The 25,448-nt window shown below is 37.9% G+C and overlaps 1 protein-coding gene across 5 annotated transcripts in view; it reads left to right on the plus strand.

Annotated features, from left to right (window-relative positions):
- Positions 1-25,448, plus strand: part of ktn1 (kinectin 1) — a 131,201-nt gene that overhangs the window by 94,818 nt on the left and 10,935 nt on the right. For 3 of the 5 annotated variants that reach the window (XM_063049305.1, XM_063049297.1, XM_063049314.1), the window contains 17 exons: positions 562-630; positions 1,767-1,804; positions 1,880-1,970; positions 2,113-2,181; positions 7,213-7,253; positions 7,332-7,422; positions 7,517-7,585; positions 9,405-9,442; positions 10,741-10,831; positions 13,601-13,687; positions 14,299-14,388; positions 15,310-15,387; positions 17,826-17,915; positions 18,007-18,099; positions 19,872-19,943; positions 21,328-21,411; positions 21,677-21,760. In XM_063049305.1, coding sequence (XP_062905375.1) covers positions 562-630; positions 1,767-1,804; positions 1,880-1,970; positions 2,113-2,181; positions 7,213-7,253; positions 7,332-7,422; positions 7,517-7,585; positions 9,405-9,442; positions 10,741-10,831; positions 13,601-13,687; positions 14,299-14,388; positions 15,310-15,387; positions 17,826-17,915; positions 18,007-18,099; positions 19,872-19,943; positions 21,328-21,411; positions 21,677-21,760 — 1,275 coding nt within the window. The remainder of the gene's footprint in view (positions 1-561; positions 631-1,766; positions 1,805-1,879; positions 1,971-2,112; positions 2,182-7,212; positions 7,254-7,331; positions 7,423-7,516; positions 7,586-9,404; positions 9,443-10,740; positions 10,832-13,600; positions 13,688-14,298; positions 14,389-15,309; positions 15,388-17,825; positions 17,916-18,006; positions 18,100-19,871; positions 19,944-21,327; positions 21,412-21,676; positions 21,761-25,448) is intronic. The other 2 variants (XM_063049322.1, XM_063049331.1) reach the window with 2 other exon arrangements.

A 25,448-nucleotide genomic window follows, 5' to 3' on the forward strand; every position in this document is an offset into this window, starting at 1 on the left:
TTCCAGTCCTGATTAGGGTCTCAGCCTGAAACATTGACTGTTTATTCATTTCCATAGATGCTACCTGACCTCCTGAGTTCCTTCAGCATTTTGTTTGTGTTGCTCTGGATTTCCAGCATCTGCAGGATCTCTTGTGTTTATAATTTATCTGTAGCACCTGAATAAGATATGTTAAATTAAATTTGTAGTTTTTTTATTTTCAACTAGCTTGTGGTTTATCAAATAAATGAATCATTTTCATCTATCTTTTATCGGGATTTAAATGTTACTTTTATAATTCCTTTTCTCTAGCTAACAACACAAGTGAAGTAAAACAAATAGTTTTATTTACAATACTTGTTCATGACTTTCTATTCTAGTTCGGGCATTAGATTTTTCAGTTGGCACCATTTGCCTGAAAACAAATTATGTCACTTCAGTATTTTTGAATTGACTTAATTCTAACTATTAATGCTATTAAAGAGATTCAGTATTTTCAGCCAAAGGTACATAGTCACAATATGCAAGTCTTCTGTTTGTTTCAAAAATTTCACCTAAAAAGTATGTTTTTGGTTTAAATAGAATGTTCTACAGGAAAATGATGCTTTGAACTTGGAGATTCAGCAGCTACAGTTTCAAATGATTAACCAGGTAAGTATTTGATCAGTAACTTGAAATTGTACAGCACCCACTGATGAATGCAATTTTATACTTGAAATCCAGGTTTATAATGTTGCTGAACTTAGATTTGTGAATGCCCAAGTTCTCTTCATCTGTCATCATGGAACAAAACTAAAAAGCTTGAGATGGCTGTTAGGATTTGTCTTTTCCCCTCTATTTTCTTGGCTGCATAAAAAAAATCCTCATAACCCATTCTCCTCAGATTAATTTCTGTTTCTTCACTTTCACAAATACTATGCAGGCATTTCTCTCAAATTGCAATGGCCAGGCTGCATGTTATGATCTTGTAAATTTATGTGGTGTATGTATTGTTCAATTTTAGTGACTGCCTTGATTTGTTCTCACATAAAAATAAAATTGTTGAACGTAAACCACAGATTGAGCAGCATCTGTGGTGTGAGAAATGGATAGTTTTTGATGACACTTCATTACGACCTTTTTTGTAGAATTTTGATTTTTTTAATAGATTCCTATTGTGGCCTGATGGGAAGGTACCAGTGTAATGTGTGAGGAGTGTTAGATTGCTCTGGCCTGTATTCGCTGGAATTTAGATGAATGAATTTTTTGCTGACCGTTTCAGTGCTGTCCCTGGTGATCTCTCCATAGAAAGTTACTTGATAATAATTTAGATCCCTTGTAGTTAAATGAACTACATAATATTTCTGTAGATACTATAGCAAATAAGTTATTGCACCAAGAATTTTAAATCTTCTGTTGATGACATTTCAAGGTTCTAGTGCAGTGGTGTGAAACACTAATAGGTGAGTTTTTAAGGCTTTTGTCTTTTTCTTATCCTTAAGACGTTCTACTGCTCAGCTGACCATTCCTTATCTCAGAATCTGGCCAGTTATTCATTGTGGGATTTTCATAGAAGAGATCAATTCTATTATTCCATGATTTTTCCCCTCTCTGTATGCACATTTTGGGATGACTCATACATAACCCTTGAAAGAAAAAGTCATAATCTAGAAATTTCAGTAGCCTTGATTTTTGTCTTGGTATTTCAGGTAATGCTGCTCTGGGTGTATGTGGAAAATATTTCATTTGATTTTGAATTATGATAGTTTGAGGTCATTACCTTCTAACTTTGTTTATTTTATCCTTAGCAGGATTCAGTGTCTGTGGTGGCAAAGCTCCAGGCGAAGTAAGTATTCTAATAAATTAATTTGAGGAAACCAGTTGAAATTGTATGGTCCTTAACTTGCTTTTATTACTCCAGTCTAGTTGAGAAGGATGAAAAGATCAAGAATGTTGAAGACCAGTTGGAAAAGGAATTGCTCAAATTAGAAAACAATGGCCAAAGAATTAAGGTATTTAGATATTTTTGTTAATTGATCAATGCCATGTTATTTTCTTTTATTTCTGTAAAGTGCTGTACTTGAGGCATGATACTTTGCTATGCTGAGTAACATGTACTTGTGTGGTTCATATCTTATTTGCTAAAATCTTTAGGATTTGCAAGAAGAAAATGATTTACTCAAGAAACAGGTAGAAAACTTCGAACTTCAAAAATCTGAACAGGTAACTGATGTAAGAATAAGATAACTGATAAAAGGATAAAATTCCTTTTTGATAGTTTATTTAGATACATAAAAAGAAAGAACCAGTATGGCCCACTTATTTCACACTTCCCTTCAAGCACCCATCCTCATTTTATTCTTGTGCATTTGCCTTGCCTCTCAGGTTCTACCATTCATCTATACACTAGAGACAATTTACAGAGGCCAATTGACCTAATAATATGCCCACCTTTGGAACTTGGAAAGAAAATGGAACACCCAGGGGAAACCTGTGAGACACCTGTTCCAATTATGCTTTATGAAGAAGCTAGTGAAACATAATACCTTTTTTCACCTTCTTAATAGGAACTTCCAATATTACATATCTAGATGGGGTTTCTAATGTAGAAAAATAATTGTGTGCATATCTATTCACAAATTGTTTATCTTCTGTCTTAGAATCAAATGGTTAAAGAATTGCCGCCTTTTAAAATATGCCTTTTTAAATACAATAAATCTTTGTTCAGTATTTCTGGGCTGCTATTAATAGTGAAGTACCTATATTAAGTTAAATCGATGTGAATCAGACATTGTACCCCAAGTATGTTTAAAAATGAACTGTTATTAATGTGCAAATCAGCTAACAATTTATAATTTTGGGGCAGGGAGAGGGTAAGGGAAAGAGAGCTGCAACCAAAAGGGTAACTGAAGTACAAATTTTTTTTCGCTAGTTTGCACTATTTCAGAACTAGCTTTGCAAAAGTAGTATCTCTCCATTAACATTATTAAAGTTGCGAGTACTGCATCTGTACTTTGTTTTCTCTAAACTTAATATGTCCACTTAAATCTAGTAATTAAGAATACAAAAGTGTCAGTTGACTTGAATTTCTCAAGAGTACTAACAATTGAATATTGAGTCCCAGGTGGGACATAGAACATGGACAAGAGCATGGAAGTCATGGTACAGATTTTTTTTTTTGTTGGGCACTGGGTGGAGTACTGTGTGGAGCTTTGTTTGTGATACTATAAGAGGGAATGTGATTGCACTGGTGAAGGTGAAGAGGAGATTTACCAGGATGTTGCCTGGGATGAATGCTGTAGAATAGATCTACAGTGGATTCATTTAATTGAGACACATTGTGACCAGTATATTTTGGCCTAATTAAGCGGCTGCCCTAATTAGCTGAAGTTTCATGGAAATCGTTAAAATATAAAAGACAAATTAAGTAACAAGTAATGTATTTAAAAGAAATACAGAACAAATTAGAACACTACCAATACTATAAAACTGTGATGGTTCCTAATAGTTAACTATGGAGGAATTCATTCAGTGTGCTGCTAAGTTCTTTTGATTGAGTGTAAATGAGCAAATCAGCATAGACACCTAGTACAAATAATGGACTGCCCTCTACAATGTTTTTGATGATTGCATCCTCCTAATCTTCATTTTTATTGTAAGATTCAAGATGAGTGTTGATGCCTTAAATTCTTTGTACTTCCTATCTTGTTGAATTAGTGGAATAGTTTCATTTTCACTCCCGGTCGCTTAGGGCATCGCCAAGCCTGGATACTTGAAACCACAGTGAACAAAATAGTTCTGAATTGTCTTGCTGCTTATTTCTTGCCAACTATCAGTGACAAAAATCACCGCTTTTGAAACGCAAATGCATGCAACTGATGCTATTTTAAAACTGTTTGCTCTAAGCATGGTGTAGTGTTTAACGGCCACACAAGTGCACGCGACTAATGTTAGTTAGGAACTTCAGCCGTCTTCCATCCCAGTTAGCAGCATTGTGTCCCAAATAAACAAACGGAATCCTGGCTATTTTCTCAGTTAGTTTTTGTTCTTTGACAGTTGTCCCAACTAAGCGGCTGCCCGATTAACCAGAATTTCTCTGTACTGGATTTGTTGTCCTTGGGGTAGAAAAGACTGAGGGAAAAACCTGATGGAAGTATACAAAAGTATGAGCGGCACGGAGACTGAGAAATTTCTCTCCATAATGAAGGCTGTTGAAAGTGAAATGCCTAGGTTTGAGGTGAGAAATAAGGGAGTTAGAGGGATCTGAGGAAGTTTTTTCCACCCAGAGGTGGTTGGAATCTAGAAACAGAAAACCTACAGCACAATACAGGCCCTTCGGCCCACAATGCTGAGCCGAACATGTACCTTAGAAATTACTTAGGGTTACCCATAGCCCTCTATTTTTTTCTAAGCTCCATGTACCTATCCAGGAGTCTCTTAAAAGACCCTATCATATCTGCCTCCACCACCGCTGCCGGCAGCCCATTCCGCACACTTGCCAGTATCTGTGAAGGGAAAAGAAAACCTTATCCCTGACATCTCTTCTGTACCTACTTCAAAGCACCTTAAAACCATATCAGCCCTGGGAAGAAGCCTCTCACTATCCACATGATCATTGCCTCTCATCATCTTATACACCTCAACCACATCACCTCTCATCATCCGTTGCTCCAAGGAGAAAAGACTGAGTTCACTCAACCTTTTCTCATAAGGCATGCTCCCCAATCCAGGCAACATCCTTGTAAATCTCCCCTGCACCCTTTCTATAGTTTCCACAACCTTCCTGTAGTGAGGTGACCAGAACTGAGCACAGTACTCCAAGTGGGGTCTGACCAGGGTCCTATATACAGTGGCATGCAAAAGTTTGGGCACCCCTGGTCAAGATTTCTGTGATTGTGAATAACTAAGCGAGTAAAAGATGCCCTGATTTCCAAAAGGCACAAAGTTAAAGATGACACATTTCTTTAATATTTTAAGCAAGATTACATTTTTTATTTCCACCTTTTACAGTTTCAAAATAACAAAAAAGGAAAAGGGCCCAAAACAAAAGTTTGGGCACCCTGCATGGTCAGTACTTAGTAACACCCCCTTTGGCAAGTATCACAGCTTGTAAATGCTTTCTGTAACTAGCTAAGAGTCTTTCAATTCTTGTTTGGGGGATTTTCACTTATTCTTCCTTGCAAAAGGCTTCTAGTTCTGTGAGATTCTTGGACCGCATTGCACTGCATTTTTGAGGTCTATCCACAGATTCTCGATGATGTTTAGGTTGGGGGACTGTGAGGACCATGGCAAAACCTTCAGCTTGCGCCTCTTGAGGTAGTCCATTGTGGATTTTGAGGTGTGTTTAGGATCATTATCCTGTTGTAGAAACCATCCTCTTTTCATCTTCAGCTTTTTTACAGACAGTGTGATGTTTGCTTCCAGAATTTGCTGGTATTTAATTTTACTCATTCTTCCCTCTACCAGTGAAATGTTCCCCGTGCCACAGGCTGCAACACAAGCCCAAAGCATGATCGATCCACCCCAGTGATTAACAGTTGGAGAAGTGTTCTTTTCATGAAATTCTGCACCCTTTTTTCTCCAAACATACCTTTGCTCATTGCGGCCAAAAAGTTCTATTTTAACTTCATCAGTCCACAGGACTTGTTTCCAAAATGCATCAGGCTTGTTTAGGTGTTCCTTTGCAAACTTCTGACACTGAATTTTGTGGTGAGAACACAGGAAAGGTTTTCTTCTGATGACTCTTCCATGAAGGTCATATTTGTGCAGGTGTCGCTGCACAGTAGAACAGTGCACCACCACTCCAGAGTCTGCTAAATCTTCCTGAACGTAAATGGGGGTTTTGATTTGCCTTTCTAGCAATCCTGTGAGCAGTTCTCTGGGAAAGTTTTCTTGGTCTTCCAGACCTCAACTTGACCTCCACCATTCCTATTAACTGCCATTTCTTAATTACATTACGAACTGAGGAAACAGCTAACTGAAAACACTTTGCTATCTTCTTGTAGCTTTCTCCTGCTTTGTGGGCATCATTTATTTTAATTTTCAGAGTGCTAGGCAGCTGTTTAGAGGAGCCCGTGGCTGCTGATTGTTGGGACAAGGATTGAGGAGTCAGGGTATTTATAAAGCTTTGAAATTTGCATCACCTGGCCTTTCCTAACAGTGACTGTGAACAAGCCATAGCCCTAACAAGCTAATTAAGATCTGAGACCTTGGTAAAAGTTATCTGAGAGCTCAAATCTCTTGGGGTGTCCAAACCTTTGCATGGTGCTCCTTTCCTTTTTTCCACTCTGAAATTGCACAAAACAAAAATAATACACTAATCTTGCTTAAAATGTTGAAAAGAATGTTTCATCTTTAACTTTATGACTTTTGGAGATCAGTTCATCTTCTACTCACTTAACTATTCACAGAAATGTTGACCATAGGTGCCCAAACTTTTGCATGCCACTGTAGCTGTAACATTACCTCTTGGCTCTTGAACTCAATCCCATGATTGATGAAGGCCAATGCACCGTATGCCTTCTTAACCACAAAGACAACCTGCACTGCAGCTTTTGAGTGTCCGATGGGTATGCACCCCAAGATCCCTCTGATCCTCCACACTGCCAAGAGTCTTACCATTAATACTATATTCTGCCATCATATTTGACCTACCAAAATGAACCACGTCACACTTACCTGGATTGAACTCCATCTGCCACTTCTCAGCCCAGTTTTGCATCCTATCAATGTCCCGCTGTAACCTCTGACAGCCCTCCACACTTTCCACAACACCCCCAACCTTTGTGTCATCAGCAAATGTACTAACCCATCCCTCCTCTTCCTCATCCAGCTCATTCAGAATGTAGTTGTGAAAAGATGGTGTAGCTGAGTCAACAGTTTAAAGGGTATTTGGTAGACACTTAGATCACCATAGCATAGAAGTCTTCAGACCAAGTGCTGGTAAATGAGATTGGTTTCGTTGCATACTTTTTGAGGTGAGCATTGTTATGGGGAGCTAAAGGGTCTATTTTGGTGCTGTATGACTGACTGGTGTATTTGTTAGTTTGTTAAAAATGCATCTTATTCAGCTTGTTAATGTTGTTGAGATTCTTGGTTTAAAAATTTATAAAATATATTTAGATTTCATTTCAATATTACTCATTGTTAGCACCAGGATATTGTAATTTTAACAGTATTCTAGTTTTAATTTTCTGGTCTCAAGATACTGTACTTAAATGTATATTCTACAAATTTTGTATATTACATTTTTAGGATTCAATAAAAGCCAATCAGAATGAAGAATCTCAAATTATGTAAGTATACTTGATAATTGTTTAAAATTATTCTGTAAATGTAATCAGTAGGTTTTCTGACTTCCATTTTACTTGCAGACTTGAAACAAAAGAGGAAGAAATTAATAGCTTGAAGGCTACATTGACAGATAGTAGAGAAGCAGTTGCTTGCTATGTGACGCAATTGCAGGTAATTTTGTGACCTCTGTTCACTGCTATAACTCTAAATCTAAAGTTTGTAGTTCTAAATCTAAAAATTACTGCATTGATTGTTTTTGAAATAGGATCTTGAGCATCAAAATGCCTCACTGAAAATTCAGATTCAGCAGTTACATGATAAAAACAATGAACAGGTAAGATTACTTATAATAAGTACTACACGTGACTCTGACATTATTTATTTCGATTGCAGAAATTCATCCTTGTAGAATTTGCAAATTACTGTCCAAAAATATAAGATGGAAAATAAAATTCACTACTATCATGGAATTTATGTATGGAGATAAAATAAATAAATCAACACAATAATTATTTCCACATTTATGAGGGGCAGTGCACCTGTATTCAAGATTTTATTCAAGAGAAGAGCAAGACAAATTAGGAAACCATACTAGTTCACATTACAGTTAACACTGGGAAGATGTTGGAAGAGCTTAGAAAATCATAAGATTATTAAGCAGGATTAATTTTTTTTAATTGATTTTTGCTAGAGTTCCTTTGAAAACCTAGGGTTCTGAAAGAGGTGGCTGGAGAGATTATTTGGAGGTATTAGTAGTGATCTTTCAAAAAACACTAGGTTCTGGAATGGTTCTGGAGGGCTGGAAAATCATAAATGTTACTCCCCTCTTTTAGAAGGGATGGAGGAGAATAAATTATAGGTAACATGACCTCAGTGGTTGGGATGGTATTTATTATTAAGAATGAGATTTCAGGTATTTGGAGGCACTTTATTAAGAAAAGGCCTAAATCAGCATGGTTTCCTTGAGGGAGACTCTTGCCTGACAAATCTGTTTGAACTATTTAAGGAAATATCAGACAGGATAGACAAAGGTGAGTCAGTGAATGTTTTTACTTGGATTTTCCGAAGGCCTTTGATAAGGTGCCACACAATAAGCTGCTGAGTAAGATGAGGGCCCATGGCATTACAGGAAAGGTAACAGCATGGATAGAGGATTGGCTGACTGGCAGGAGGCAGAATGGGAATAAAGGGGGCCTATTCTGGTTGGCTTTTGGTGACTAGTGATGCTCCGTAAGGTCAGTGTTGGGACCCCTTCTTCTCCCGTTGTATGTCAATGATATGGATGATGAAATTGGCTTTGTGGGCAAGCCTACTGACAATTTAAAGGTGGGTGATGGGCATTTTCTGTTGAGAAAGCAGGGAGTCTGTTGAAGGATTTGGGTGGATTGGGAGAATGGGCAAAGAAGTGGCAAATGGAACGTAGTGTAGGGAACTGTATGGTCATTCACTTTGGTAGAAGAATTAAAGGTGTAAAATATTTTCTAAACTGGGAGAAAATTCAAAAACCAGAAGTGCAAATGGACTTGGGAGTCCTCGTGCAAATTTTCCTAAAGGTTAATATGCAACTTGAGTCGGTGGTGAGGAAGGCAAAAACAATGTTAGCATTTATTTTGTGAGGACTAGAATATAAAAGGAAGGATGCAATGCTGAGGATTTACAAGGCATTGGTCAAACTGTTGGAGTATTGTGAGCAATTTTGAAGCCGTCTTGTCGAAGAAAAGATGAGCTGAGTGATCTTGAGATTAATTTATGAGGAGTGTTTGATGGCTCTGGGCCTGTACTTGCTGTAGTTTAGAAGAATGGAGTGGGTTCTCATTGAAGTGGATGTGGAGGAGATGTTTCTTAGAGTGGGGGAGTCAATAAACTAGTGAGTGGAGCCTCAGAATAGAAGGACATCACTTTAGAACAGAGATGAGGAAGAACTACTTTAGCCGTAGGGCAGTGAATATGTGGAGTACAACGGACAGCTGTGGAGGCCAAGTCACTGGGTATATTTAAAGCGAAGGTCATTAAGTCTTCATTAGTAAGGGAACCAAAGGTTATAGGGAGAAGGCAGGAGTTTAAGTTAATTGCCAGGAATCTTGCTACAATAATGACATGTATGCCTTGGATGTAATCTTGGATTTTTCATGTTTTTGATTCCCTTGATACAGGATGCTGCATTGGTGAAAAGTGAAGTACTGCTGAATGTGTAAGTGAATAGGCAAATGATTAATTTTAGTGTTGTAGAATAGTTTATTTCCATGACAGTAACTTGGCAAGATCTCATAAAAATCTGCCACCTCAGTAGACAATACTGCCTTTAAAACATTTATTGGCTCCTATAAAATTGTATTCTCCTAATATAACAACTTCAATGAACATTGCACATGTGGCATTGAATGATGTGATCAGATGCCAGGCACTGTTGTAAATGGATATATTTTAATATTCTCTTTGTCACTGAGGGATTTATTATTATAGCATACTTTCATCATTCCCTTCTCTCCGAATACCCTGGTTTACAAAGCACTTTTACTTTTGGATTGAAAATCTCTTCTGATTGTTAAAGCTTCATCGGTGTTAAATTAACCCTGTAGAAGATGTGGCTGAAGCATAAAGTTGCCTTTACTGCAGTGTCAAAACACTGCTGTGAAGTGGCAAAATGCATAAGTTTCATCCATCAAAAAGGACCTACTTGCCCCTAGCAGTTGTCCTACCTGCTAAATGTTTTTACATTTTCTCTTGTAGATGAGAATAATTTTGGGTTAGTCTTGTGTTTATTCTTGAACAGTCCTGCACAGGATCTCAACCTAAAACTTCGATTGTTCCTCTGTCTTCATAGTTTTTCCAGCAGTTTGATTTTGTTCCAGATTACAGTATTTACAGTCTCTTAGTTTAAATTCATGTTCCTATAATATGCTCTTCCAAATGACATGTAAAATACTATATTAGTCTTGCCTTCTCAACATCATTAAATTATGTAACAGTGCTACACAAATTATTTTATCTTTAAGCTGAAAAACTTGGATTTTATCTTTTCTTGACAACTGATAGTTGTGGTATAATAACCTAATCTGCTATTCAAGACATGATTTGATTAATATAGTCATGCTGTTTTATTAGTGTTGTCTGGTAGGTGATTTTACTACCTACTCTTCAAATGTTCCCTGGTGTTAATGTCCTTCATGTTGTCCTAGGATGTAAATAAATGTAGCTTTGGGTCTTGGATTAATTACCAATGTTAATTAGATTTTTGGATATTGAAAACACATTGTGCTTCAGCAGTTGCTTTGTACTATAAAAGACACACAGAATGTAAAAAGTTCAACAGAGAAAGAAGGAAACTAAGAGTAGTTAACAATAGTTTTTTGTTGTTGTGTGGTTTTCAATCCACCCAAGGTCCCATAAAGGAAATTGGAATTGAGATCCTCATGTAATGATTAAATATGTTGTCAAACAAATGTAAGCATTTACAAAGTTCTCTGCTTTTATTTCTATTGTATCTAGCCTTTCAGAAAAAGATCAAGAAATTGATTCTTTACACCAACAGACTGAGTCACTAAAAGCAGCTGTTAATCATCAAAGGATAAAAAACAATGTAAGTAAAATTTAGTTAATATTTCATTGCAAGTTATTATTTCAACAGATGGCATTCCAAACTCAACTATCAAGGTTTTCAATAGGAAAAATTCAAAAGTACAAATATATTTAAACTTGAACAATTGCCTCTATAATTACGAAAGTTTTGATTAAGCTCATTATGGTTTTACCTTTTGAGAAAATAATAATGGATTGTATTGATCTCTTGAAGGTCATAAAACAATTGAATATAGGATTCTAAGAATTGATTTTGAAATACAGTGGATTCTGGTTAATTGGGCTATCAGTTAATCAAACCAGCTGCTTATTTGGGACAACTCAAAGAACAAAAACTAATCAAGAAAATAGCCAGGATTCCCTTCATGTTGGACACTTAACTGGGATAGGAGACTATTGCTGAATAGTTTCTAGCTAGCGTCAGTTGTGTGCAATTGTGTGGCAGTTAGACAACGCACCGTGCTTAGAGTGAACAGTTTTTAAATGGTGTTAGATGTGTGTGTTTGTCTTCAAAAAAAGTGATTTTTGTCACTGATGGTGAGAAAAAACAGCAAGACAGTTCAGAACTGTTTTGCTCACTGTAGTTTCAAGCATTCAGGTTAGTAGATGCCAGAAATGGGCAGGAGTGAAAATGAAATTATTTCACTGCTTCAACTAGTAACTATGAAGAATTTAAAGGTTTGGGCAATCATCTTGAAAGTAACACTGAAAATAAAAGCATTGTATGAAGCAGTCCATTATCTACACTAAGTATCTGCAGTGAATTTTGTTCATTTACAGGCAATCAAAAGAACACGACAACGTACAGGAAATAAATTCCTCTGTTATTAACTATTAGGAACCAATGTAGTTTTATAGTATTAGTAGTGTTCTAATGTGTCATGGCTTTCATTTAATTACAGTAATTAATACTGAGTTTGCCTTTTTTGTATTTTTTTTTAACTATTTCCTTGAAACTTCGGCTATTGGGGGCAATCGATTAATTGAGCCAAAATGTATTGTTCCAGATGTGTCCCAATTAACTGGAATCCACTTTATTTGTGTTGTAGAAGGAAGTCTTGCAGGAGCTTGTTTTTCTTGAATAAGAAATTCTATTATCCAAACACTTGTGATGTATGTATACAAATGTTCTAAGAAAAAGATTTCTCTAATGAAACAAATATGTAATTTCTTAAATCTTGATGTGAGAAAGTAGTTTTTTATTGGTAGTTAGTGCTTGCATGCCTTTATATTATGGAGATATGTTCTTGGCTGCCGATAGGATTTTTTTTTAAAGAGAAAGTCTCCAACAGTAGTTGCGCAAAATACAACTGCTGAACATACAGAAGGCTGCACTTCATGCTGATTTTTCAGTTTTGGCTTGAAAGATTTTTTCATGTGACTGCTCTTTGGAACATTACCTTTGGGTTTTAACAATTGTGCATTGAATATTATAGTTGCAATAAGGTTACCATTGTGTGTGACTTCAAAGTTTTATCTTCTGCTCTTTGCACCAAATCATCACAAAGAATATTGATTACATTGGGAATAAAGAGGATATTCAGTAGCCATGTATTGTCCTTGAGAAATTAGTAATCATGATGTGATTGAACAAAAGCATCTACAAAAATTAGTGGATACAGCCCAGTCCATCATGGGTAAAACCCTTCCCACCATTAAGCACATCTACATAATGCTGTCGCAGGAGAGCAGTGTCCACCATCAAGGGCCCCCGCAATCTGGGCCATGCTCTATCCTTGCTTCTGCCATCAGGAACAGTTATTATCACTCAACCATCAGGTTCTTGAACCAGAGGGGATAACTTCACTCAACCCATCACCAAACTGTTCTGACAACCTATAGACTCAGTGTCAAGGACACATGACTTATTTCTATTATCTCTTTTTTTTCCCCTTTCTGTATTTGCACAGGCTGTTGTCTTTTGCACACTGGTTGGGAGCGGTCGTTCATTGAGTCTATTCTTTCTTGGATTTACTGTGAATGCCCACAAGAACATTAATCTTGGGGTTGTATATGGTGACATGTATGTGCTTTGGTACATTTACTTTTTGGTGAATTTACATCAGGAAATGAATAGTTTAAAAAGTGATTTTTTTTTTAACTATTCCCATGGTAATCACTGAAACAACTGTAATGTTTAATTTATCAGCGAAGATGTATGGAGAACTGGAAAGCAAATTAGTGAGATGGTTTTTCCCATCACTGTATTGTATCATTTAATGCATTCAGTGATTTCCCAAGTTTCATCAACTTATGGAAGTCCCAGTTTTACAATTCATCTTCCTTTAGTAAACCATTCAGCTGGTTCCCGAAAAAGGCATTCAAGTTCCAATCTATTCTATAGTCTTTTGGTGGTACTTCCTTACTCAGTAACCATGGATGTTTCTCCTTTTCTTGAAATGCAACTGCAATGCTAGAAATGCATGGGTTAGTGAAAAAGAAAGATAGGTGAAATGTTGTTATGTAATTCTGGCATTTGCAGTTCAATGTTTTGTTTTCCTGTTCTGCACTACAGACCTATGTCATGTTGGATCTAACTAACATAATTGTGAAAACTGCTTTCTTCATTTTTTTGCTTTCTACAGTAGATGCAAACTTTTGCTTCTCCCCAACCCCAACTTTTTCCTATTAAATGGAACAAAGTGCTTGATATGCATTTAAAGATTTGCACTTTAAATTCATAATTGTTAATCCCTTTTTTAAAATAAAAATTGAATAATTTAGAAAAAATATTGGCTGAACTGAAATAGTTCTTTCTAAAAATAATTAGGAACTTCGGGAGAAAAACTGGAAAGCAATGGAAGCATTGACATCCACTGAAAAAATGTTGCAGGACAAAGTGAACAAGACAGCCAAGGTTGTAATAATATGACATTTTTTTTTTACAGTAAATAATTTCTGCTGCAGTCTGAAAATGGAAATAACTTTAAATTTAAGGCACTTAGCACCTAATCATTCTGCACTCTGCTTGTTGTGCTCCTTTCGTAGAACTTGATTTAATACATGCATGCCTGTTTTGGTCTTTAAATTTCTGTAAAAGATCGTCTTGCGCTGTTTTTGCTTGCCATTCTTGTTTATTATCCTCAGAATTTATCTTTCCCTAATTTACTTGCTCTTCATCCTCTGTCTCTTTCAACCCCAACCCTATCCCCTGACTGCCAAATACACAGCCAACCTCCAGATTTAAACCCTGATATCTAACTGCTGTATGGAGGTGTATGAAGAAACTGCTGTGCTTTTTTCCCACATTTTCATTGCAAGAATGCCTTGTCAAAATCATTTCCCCAGTGCATTGTTGAGAGTAAAGGAATAATCAAAGGCCAGTCGAACCCTGTCCCTGAAGCAAAGCAAATTGGTATATCATTGTGCTGTGCCACTGCTTGCTTGCTTGTCAGCTAGCTACTTCATGGATAAAATTTAACCATCTTGTGTGTAACCCAAAATATGTTTGTTGATTTCTTGAAATAGGAGAGTAATCAGCAAGTGGTTGCTATTCAATCGCAAGCTCGAGATGTTCTCAAAAGACTTTTTCCCAGGGTGCTGGTGTCATCTTTCTTGGTAACTATTCTTCATTTAACTGGTTTAAAGCTATTTAACTGGTAAATTGACATGGGTGATTTTTATATCTGTGTTGATCTTTTAATGAAACTGTTAATTTGTAGTCATTCCTTCCTGTTGCCTGCTTTTGGCCCAGTACCCTCCAAGCCCTTCCCTCTCCATGCACCTATCCAAGTGCCTCTTACAAGTTGCAGTTGTACCACCTTGATCACTTCCTCTAGCAGCCTATTTCAGGTTTTTCACTGCCCTCTGTGGAAAAAGTTATCACTCTGGTCTACCTTAAACCGCCCCTCTATCTTGTATCTGTGCCCTCTAGTTTTGGACTTCCTGGGAAAAAGACCATGACCATCCCACCGTATCCATGTCATTCATGATTTCATAAACTATTGAGGTCACTTCTCATTTTCCTGTACTCCAAGGAATAAAAATCCAGAATGTCCAACCTCTCTCCGGAACTCAGACCTGATAGTGCAGGCAGCATCTTGGTGTAGCTCTTCTGCATTTCTCCAGCTTGATGATATCTTTCCTATAACAGAGTGAACAAAACATGTACACTGTACTCCAAGTATGGTCTCACCAACAATTCCTATATCTGCAACATAATGTCCCTACTCTGAAAATGCCCTGACTGAAAGCCATCATGTTAAACTCCTTTTTTACTACCTTGGCTACTGTGTTCTTGCAGTCCTAGGTCCCTTTGTTCCATAACACTGTCATTTAAATGCCCTGCCATTCACTGTATAGGTTTGAATGTTGTAAAACGTTATTATTCGCGGAGTATTAGCTTTTATTTCTGATGTTAAGAGCAGTTTAATAAAGGTGAGGAAAAATTGTTTTGAGAACAATTATAATTTTTCAGTATTTTTAAAAGTAGCAGAATTCTTGTGTGTTGTTTAAAGTAGCTGTTCTTTTTACTTGTAGGATTATACAGATTGGCTGCAGGAGTTTGAGCGTGCTGCACAACAGACTTCATCTTCACTGCAAGCAGAGCAATCAAAGGTTTGCATGCTTGAATTCTGGCTAGTTTTAAGTATATTCCTCATTAATTTGTGTGTCTTAACTCATTATATAAAATCAGTTTCTGGTTATTGATAGAAATTGTTTGGAAAAGATCACCTTTGAGAGTTTGATGCCAAATACAAGTCTGGATTTTGGGTTGTCTGGCGATGTTAACAGGAAATAATGAATGGAAAATATTATATGAAATGACATGAGCAACACACACAAAATGCTGGAGGAACTCAGCAGGTCAGGCAGCATATATGGAAAAAAGTACAGCTAGAAAGTACTTTTTTCCATAGATGCTGCCTGGCCTGCTGAGCTCCTCTAGCATTTTGTGTGTGTGTGTTGCTCGGATTTCTAGCATCTACAGAATTTCTCTTGTTTGTGACCTGAAATGACCTCATCATTTTAATGATTTAAATTAAAGTAAATTCTCCAGTGCTACTTCATCCCTCAATGCTGAAATGAAACGTGAAGGAGTACCACTTAGTGCGGTGATGACCAGAGACTACCCCTTATAGATATAGAACAGTTCTGAGGCTATTGGAGATGAGCTTCTGCTTTTCTTTCTTTGAATTGTTAGTGATTTGAAGACATTAAAAATAATCTTTTCTATATATATTACCATTTGTAGATTGTATATTTTCAAAGAAAATAATTCTGACAATGAATAAACCTGATATTTCATTGCACTTAAACTATTATTGATTTTTTTTTAACTAATCTTGAAAGCATAAATAGAAAAGTAGATAATTTTGCCACTTGTGGCTGCAACACAATTCAATGACATCTCGGCTTATCTTGTGCATCATTGTCACATTCCTGCACCAACCCATAACCCTTGATTCCCTTATTATCAAAATATCTCCTGAACTCTGTTTTGAATATAGTCAGTCGCTAAGGTCCCTTTGCCCTCTGAGGAATGCAATTCTACAGATTCTCCACTTGGTAGATGAAGAAGATTCTTCTCATTTTTCCACCCAACTGCACATGTATCTTGTTGAAACATGTATGGATTTGGTGCACTTCAATGAAACCGCCTTATTCTTTAAATTCAGCTGACGCTGGGCACAGTCAGTATAATCCTGCCCCACAGGACGAACTACTATTTCTTTAAGCAAGCTTATTCACCTTGCATGTTTTGCCCTTGACTATCGTTAGAAAATTGGTGATACATTGAACTGTAGGACTGTGATGTTTTCAATCCAAGACATTTATTGTAGATAAAATTACTTTTAATATGTTAAAGGTGTATCTATAGTCTTATCTCATAAAATGTAGAAATCAGTATTAATGCTAACATTTAATGTCCGTCTCTAATTGCCCCGAATTAAGGTAATTAAGAGCCATTCACAAAAAACTGACAATAAATGCAGCCAGTGCAGCATTTTCAAATGAACTCTTTGAAAGGGGAGAGTTGCTCTCTTGTACTTGAATTAGTTCCCTGTCAATTTTTTTTGTTACTTTAAACCCATGATTTTTAAATCAATGTTTCTAAGCCTTTTCTGATCTAAATCTATTTTGACTATTTGTCAGCACTATGAAATTAAAGTTGTGCTTAAGGCCAAGTAGCATAATGCACAACTAAGTGCTTTTGCCTCACAGGCTCTGGCAACTCATGCTCAATCCTGACTTTCAGTGTTGCCTGTGTGGAAATTGCACACTCACCTTGCGACTCTGTCTCCACTTCCTTAAAAAAAATTTGTTTTGGTGGATTCATTGGCCCTCGTGTGTAGATAAGTGATAGAATTCAAGAGATGGGTAAAGATGAGAATGAGAATTTCTTGTTTCTTTGTCCTCACTCTCTGAGTTGATGAGTTGACTTCAGCATGTTTGTCTGTTTAAATGTGCAAGTTATATTATTTATTGGTCATGCTTAAAATTTAGATCATGGAACAAAAAGAAAAGGAAGCTGAAGAGATGCATGCAATGTTGCAGTTAGAACAGTCTATTAGTCTAAGATTAGTATTTTGAAGGAATAAAAGTGCTTTATGGTTGGCACTGACTTCTTTGGCTGAAGAGCTTTTTCCATGACAATGTATCCATTTATTTCTCACACTACAAGAAGTAAATTTGCATTATACTGAGCCAAGACTATTCAGTTGACAGAAGTATAGAGGCAGTGAACAAAATCATCATGTATTTTATTAATTTCTGGGATATTTTGGTCAAGTAGAACCAGTGGAACTACAAACAGGAATGAATTGAAACCCTGGTTGGTCAGTTTGTCTTTTTGCAAAGGAGTACCTATCGTGCTTGCTTTGAATAATACGTTCAATTTTTAACATCCCCTTAAATCTATTTTCTTGGTTCTTTGCTCTCTCTCTCTGTCTCTCTCTCTGTCTCTGGGCATTTGAGTTGATAAATTGACTTCAGGATGTTTATGTGTTTAAATGTGCAAGTTGTATTATTTATTGGTCATGTTTAAAATTTAGGTCATGGAACAAAAAGAAAAGGAAGCTGAAGAGATGCATGCAATGTTGCAGTCAGAATGCGAGAAGTACAAAACGGTACTTGCGGAAACGGTAAGCTTTACTGTCTGTTTCCATGAGAGTTTGGTCTTCAAATTGTGCTCTTCTCTTAAAAATTAAACTACTTCAATGAAATTGCCCACAGGAAGGGATTTTGCAAAGGTTGCAAAGCAGTGTTGAAGAAGAGGAAGGCAAATGGAAGATGAAACTGGAAGAATCACAGAAGGCATTACTGCAGGTATGGCTTGTCCAATAATTTTCAACATTTTCTGTAATATGATTTTTTCAAAGAGCAACTCATTTTATTTGTATTTACTTTATAATTGACAGACTTTTCTATGATTAGTCAGTAATGTAATATTGATCATAAGTCTGAATGTGTTCATCGTGGATTAATGAAAGCACCATATCCATGAACGCAAACTGCCAGTATATACTCTAATTTTCTCCTGTTTCAACAAAGAATGGCCTTTGCAATATTTCACGTACTTTTGATATTATGTTCTGGTAATAGCAATGTTTCTGCAAGATCCTCCATGTCCATTGGCAGGATAAGCCAATCAATAGCAGTGTAGAAGTGTCCTCTCCCAGATCAATGTCCCCCCCCAGCACTGAGGGTTGAGTTACTTGGCTCTTTCTGTAGGACATAACACAATATTTGTGTGCCCTACAGCAACCTCCCAAAGAGGTACTCTGTTCCGAGCTCCAACTTGGCTGGGAAGACACAACACAATTCAGGTGTTTTTACAGCCACCTTGGGAAAAACTGTGACATACTCACTGACTTGTAAGTGCTCAAAGTTGAAAAAGAGCATTCAGGATGGCTTGAATAATCTCTGGATCATGCAGAAGCCCAGCATTAACAATGGAAGTAGCTATGTGCCAAGATTCTATCTGTACTCAGTGTTGTGAGGATGAGTCTGGCCTTGTTGCTGCACAACATCCCAGTCAACTGGACGTTTCCCCAGTGCCTGTCTCATGCATGGTCAACATGGGGTGTCCTGCAGACACTGCAGGAGAAGGATTCAATGGAGACTGTGGTGCAGTTCCCTGAGCAGACTGTCCAGACCATCTGGCAGAATACCTCATTGCCAGATCTCACTAACAGGCATCAAGACCTTGCCTAGCTGGTGGTGAGAGGAGCCCTCCCAGTCATATCCTTTCTGCATACTCAGACCATCAGCCCCACTGTGTCCTTGCCCACGGGATCACTGTAGTGGAGATGAGACATTAGCTCACCTCCTTGCAGCCTGTGAGTTTGTGAAGAGGTGTGGAGAAATATGCAAGGGCCTGTGTCACTCTTTGTCCCTAACAGCTGCATGACAGAGGACTCTCATCTATGGGCTGTACCCAGGGGGACACAGGCGAACATCACGTGCTGCTGGCAGATCCATCAACTCAGTGAATAGTGCCTGAAACTTGTTGGTCTTCCAGCACATTGACATGTGTGTAGAGGAATGTTGCCGACTGGCACATTTCAGGCTGCAGGAGTACATACAGAGGGATGCATGGAAACTTGCTGTAGCCACTACAAGGGCTTGATGGAGAAGGACCACAGTATAAGATTCTTCTGCTACGAGACAGGGAGAGACCTGGTTGGGTGAGGAAACCCCTTGATTAAAGCAGTAGTATACCAACTCACGGGGCCACGTGAGGGGCAAGAGTCCTTTTCGTTTGAAGAAGTGTAATAGAAAGCTATGTAATGCATTGACTGTGAATGTTGGAATGAAGAAGATTGCACATTTTATCTTGGAGTAATTTATTTTGATATTTTTAAACAAAAATAATGGAAGTAGCGTACCGCTCTCTTGCTACTTAACCCCTTCAAGCACCACCACTTGCAATAAATGGGTAGGTCTCTTTTTCCATAGATCTATCCAACTCACTGTCTAAATAAAACAAAAATGTGAAGTTTATTTCAGCTGTGCTGATGAGATTAAAGTTCTAAACTCTTAATAAGATGTTCTTCATCTCCTCACACAAGTTTTTAATGCTTTGCATTGCATTTCAGTCGCAGTCATCTGTCTACACATTGGAGCAAGAATTGGAAAAATTGAAGCTCGAAAGCACAGAAACAGAAAGTGTAAGTGGATCTTCAAGAAATAGATGCAGGCATTTTTGTGTATTGTCTACATACAGCTGTAAATATTTTTTGAGTGAAATTCATTTTGGGTTCAGGTTGACAAAGTTAAAAGAGGTTTGGAGGATGCAGTTGAAGGACACAGGGCCGAAGAAAAGGAAGCATTACTGAAGTAGGGCATTGTGATTCATTTACAGACAGAAAGGATGATAAAGGGTTTGTGTTCAAAATTTTACATAGAGGAAGATGAAATGCAGAAGGATTGGAGGTGGGGGGAGTATATGATGGGTTTCTACAGAGATTGATGATTGATATTAGGAGACCAGAAACTGTAGATGCTGAAATCCCCAATCCACTGGAGAAATAGTGGGCCGAATAACATATGGAAGGGAGGAATTGTCATTACTCTGGGTCGAAACCCTTCATCAGGACTAAGAGTGGAGAGGGGAAATGGTCAGTGCAAAGAGGAAAGTCAGAGTGTTGAAATGAGTGCCAGGGTGACTAGTGAACCGATGGGGGGTGGATAAAGTGTAATGGATGGATTTAAGGCTGTTGTTAGGAGTTGTCCATTGCAAAAGATAAGGAAGGAAAGGGAGTATAATACCTGTGAGTAAGTTACTTGGGGTGAGATCTAGAATTTTTTTTTATTTCTAAGACGTTAAGTTTAGAGGTGGGGAAGTAAGATAGATGATTTAAAAGAGGTTTCCTGAAGAAGGGGAGAAGATGCAAGGTGTGATTATTTATTTTTTTTTTAGTGATAGCCACATGTTAACTGCAATAGTTTACACCAGGCAAATTTTGGAATTGAAGCTTGGTGTAGGACTTCAGTAAGCTTCAAGATGTCACCGTCCGTGAGCCAGGCTTCTAATCTTATATAATTGTGATCATCCCCACTTAGGTCGAGTGCTTTGTGTGCAAGTGAATGAATATTATGCTGAGAGGGTAGAAGGTGTGGGTCCATGAGGTGTAGTGAGTGGGATAGAATCAGAATGAGGTTTATTGTCATTGACAGTAGTGATGAGATTTGTTACTTTTGTGGTACTGCAGCATTATTGTGCAGGCATGACTTTTTTTTTTAAATGCAAAAGAAAAGCAAGGTGGTGTTCGTTGACTGTTATTGAAAGAAAAAATGCCACGAGTTAATGGACAAAAATAATTTGGTTCCTTGTCTTGGGTGCAGTTTATGTTTAAAATCATTTAGTGGTATTGCATTGAACTCTGATCCTTGAAGCAGGTCCATTTTATATGTATAATTAGATACTGTGCTTTGAATTTAACAGTTGTGAGAGTAGTGATTTGATAGTAATCTGTCCTGTTAAGTAAATGTCCTTAAAATTTGTTTGCCTTCTACATATAATTCACATTAAAACCAATATAATCCTTGCAGCTTACAAAAAGGAACAATCATCTTGCATCTGAGTTGGAAAGGGTGGAAATGGAGAGAGCCACTTGTGTAACTGAAGTCAGAGAAGTGAGTCATATGAAGTCAGCTGACTTCATAGCCTACTATTTTCTTCTGCTTAACTGAAGTATACACTTTCTTTAGGATTGTTACAACTGCAGAAATTTAACTGAACTGATGGTGACCTTGCAATGTCTGAACTTTTCATGTTTAAAAGTAATTTCTATCACAACAATCAAAAAGGCTTAAAACTGCAACAATGTATTAACCTACTTTAAATATTTATACAACCATCCCAGATACAGATTAAACTAGATTTTAAATATAATTTCAGCTCAAAGTTCTATTGACTGAGTTACAGAAAAAACTTGATGATTCTTGTGCTGAAGCAACAAAGCAGAATGAAGAACTAAATTTGGTAAGAAAATCATTGTAACTATGTTCATTTTTCCCCTTAAAAGATGTTTCATAGATTTAATGTAAGTGGATATTCGTACACCGTGTGCCCTAGAGCAACAGAAATGCTACAAAGATCTACAGTTGAGGCAACATCTTTCCCCAGATGCTGTCTGATCGGAATTCTTCTGACTTCCTTAATATTTAGGATTTGCAGCATCTGCCGATTTTGTTTATTTTCATGCCCTGTACTGATTTGCCTTCCAATTAATACATCAAGTGTAAATGGAGTTAAATCCTTTGATTAGAATAAACAGTCACATTTGATGAGATGATTCAACACATTTGTAGTTGCATTTAAACTGTGTTGACCTGTTTTCATTGGAAGTAAAATCACACCTAGTGTTGCCCAATGTGAACATTCATAATCAGGGTGTAGTCCAATAACATTTTAAGCACAATTAAATTGGCAATGCTAATTTTGATATTAAACAGGGACTTTCAAAAGTTAATTGTGGAAGGCTGTTTACTGGAAAAGGGACATCTGGCAAATGAGACTTTTAAAAGTGAGATAGCTCATGTTCCCGGTAGAGTGAAAGACGAGGCTGACAGGAGTTAAAAGAGGTGTTTGTCAGGTATAGGCAGCTGGGATCAAAAAATCTTTTGAAGAGTATAGGGGTGTATAAACACCTGAAGAGGGAAATCAGGAGAGCAAAAAAGGTCATAACTTTCACAGACAAGTTGAAGGAAAATCCTAACATTTTGCAAATATATTTAGGACAAAAAAGTAACTAGGGAGAGAATAGGGCTCCCTCAAGATCAATGAGGTTTTCAATGTGTACAGCCACAGGACAGGTGAGGGATCTGATACTAATATATCTTCTCTTTATTTATCATGAGAAACCCATGGTTGCTGAAGAACCTGGGGAAATTAGTAGTGATATCTTGGAGAGCCCACATTACGTAAGCAGAGATACTGGAAGTCTTAAAACCCACAGGTTAATAAATCCCCAAGACTTGATCGGGTGCACCCTGGGACATTGAGGGAAGCTAGAGAAGAAATTGCGAGGCTGCTAGTGGAGATGTTTGTATCATCAATAGGCATGGTTGAGATGCTGAAAAATTGGAGGGTGACTAATGTGCCTTTATTCAATACTAAATGTTGTGCTTTTATTTAAGAAAGGCTACAATGTTATACCTTTATTCAAGAAAACTTATAAGAAAAAGCCTGGGAACAGCAGCCCAGAAAGCATATCATCAGTGTTTGATATGTTGTTGGATGGCATTGGAAAGGCAAGGAGAGTTTGTATGGTTTTGGTCATGGGAAATTGTATCTCACAAATTTGATTGAACTTTTTGAAAAAGTGACGGAGCAGCGCAGTAGACATTGCTTACATAGACCTCAGCAAAGCTTTTGGTAAGGTACTGCATTATAGGCTGGTCCAGAAAATTAGATCACGTGGGACTTAGGGCAAACTAACCATTCGATGTCATGGCTATTTTGAAGAGACACCAGATGGTGGCAGAGGGTTGTTTCTCTGTAGTGGAGGCCTGTGACCAATGTTATGCTGGATCCTTTTCTTCTTGGTCATTTCTATAAACAGTCTCCTTGAGAACATGGCTGGCATAGTCAGTACAACTTCAAATGACACTAAATTTGGTGATATAGTGGACAGTGAAGAAGACGATGGGATCTTGAGCAACAGGGCTGAGGAATAGCACCTGGGATTTAAATTGGGATAGATACGAAGTGTCGCATTTTGGTAAGACAAACCAGGTCAGCACTTGCAGAGTAAATGGTAGGGGAATGTTGTAGAATGGAGAGACTCGGTGAAGTGGGTATAAGTTCCTTGAAAGTGGTAACATAGGCGAGGTGATGGGAGGAAAGCATTTAGCCTCCATTGGTTAGGATATTGAGTATGGGAATTGTTACAGCTTTACAAGTTGTTAGTAAGGCCATTAAAGTCATAAAGTAATACAGCAAAGAAATGGGCCCTTAAGCCCAACTCATCCATGGTGCCCTCCAAGCTAGTTCCATTGGCCCAGGTTTGCCAATATCCCTCTAAACCCCTCCTTTGCATGTACTATACAAACGTCTTTCAAATGTTGTTATTGTACCACTTTTCCTGGCAGCTCATTTTGCATATGTGCTAACCGCTGTGTGAAGAAGCTGCCCCTTCAGGTCCTTTTTAAATATTTCTTATCTTACCTTCAACTTGTCCTTTAGTTTATAATCTCCCTTCCCTGCAAAAAAGATTCTGTGCATTCATCCTATCTGTAACCTTCATGATTTTGTACACTTCTGTAAGGTCATCCCTCAGTCTCCTCTTTTCCAAGGACTAAAGTCCTAGTCTCTCCCCATACCTCAGGCTCTTAAGTTCTGGCAGCATCCTTTCATATCTTCCCTGTGCTCTCTCTAGTGTAATGATGTCTTTCCTATAACAGGGAATCAAAGCTGTACACAATTCTCCAAGTGTGGTCTCAAGAGTCTTGTACAGATCCAATAGAATGTCTCTAATATACTCAATGCCCTGACTGATGAAATGCCTTCATCACCCTGTCTGCCTCTGACCTCTGACACTGCTTTCAGCAAACTATGCACCTGCACCGGTTCTGCTAGGTTCCTGTCCCACAACGTTCCCCAGGCAGGCACTGTATAAGTCCTACCCTGATTTGACTTACTAAAATGCAACACTTTTCACTTATCTTAATTGTAAGCAATTTGCCAATTGTTGCCCACTTACCCATCTAATCAAGATCCCCCCCCCCCCAGCAATCTTTGACTTTCGTCACTGGCAATGATACCACCTAATTTTAGTATCATCCCCAAATTTACTAATCGTATTTTGTATGTTAAAATCCAATGCATTTAGCTAAATGACGAACACTTGCCACATAATTCGAGATTTGGAATACCTGTACTGCATTCAGTTCTGGTCATTCTGCTATACGAAGAGTATCATTAAACTGGAAAATCTGCAAAAAAAAAGAGGAAAAACAACTTATGATGTTGTCACCAGGACTAGAGGGTTTGAGGAATAAAGAAAGCTGGATAGACTAGGACATTTTCCCCCAGGAACATTGGAAGTCGAGGGGTGAGAGTTTTATGAAATCATGAGAGGCATGGGCAAATTGAACAGACAGTCAAGGGGAGTCCAGAACAAGAGGGCATGGTTTTAAAGTGGGAGGGGAAAGATTTAAAAGGATCCTGAGAGCCAACTTTCACATAGGGGGTGATGGATAAATAGAACGAGCGCTGACCTGGCCCACCTGGCTTGTTATTTGAATAACAAAGGACAGTTCTTGTCGGAACATTGCAGTCCACACAGAAGTTGATGTAATCAGTGATGCACTGTGTTAGCCCATCAGTATCCTCTCCATGTGGCTCACAGAGTGCCTGCCAGTCTGTCACCTCAAAACAACCCTGGAGCGCCTCATAAGCCTCCTCCGACCATTTCCTCACTGTCCTTGAGGTTGCAGGTTTACTCTTCACCAGAGGCACGTAGCAGGGTATTAGATGCACCAGGTTGTGATCTACCAGCCCCGACTAGGAATTGAGAATGCCATTGTCTACCTGCTGAACCGTGACTACGCCCACCTGGACAAGCTAGCAAGCACTGTGAGGGTCATGTTTTTTGACTTCTCCAGTACGTTCAACACCATCCGCCCTGCTCTGCTGGGGGAGAAGCTGACAGCGATGCAGGTGGATG

Source organism: Mobula hypostoma, chromosome 1 (assembly GCF_963921235.1).
Source record: "Mobula hypostoma chromosome 1, sMobHyp1.1, whole genome shotgun sequence".
Taxonomy (NCBI): Eukaryota; Metazoa; Chordata; class Chondrichthyes; order Myliobatiformes; family Myliobatidae; genus Mobula; species Mobula hypostoma.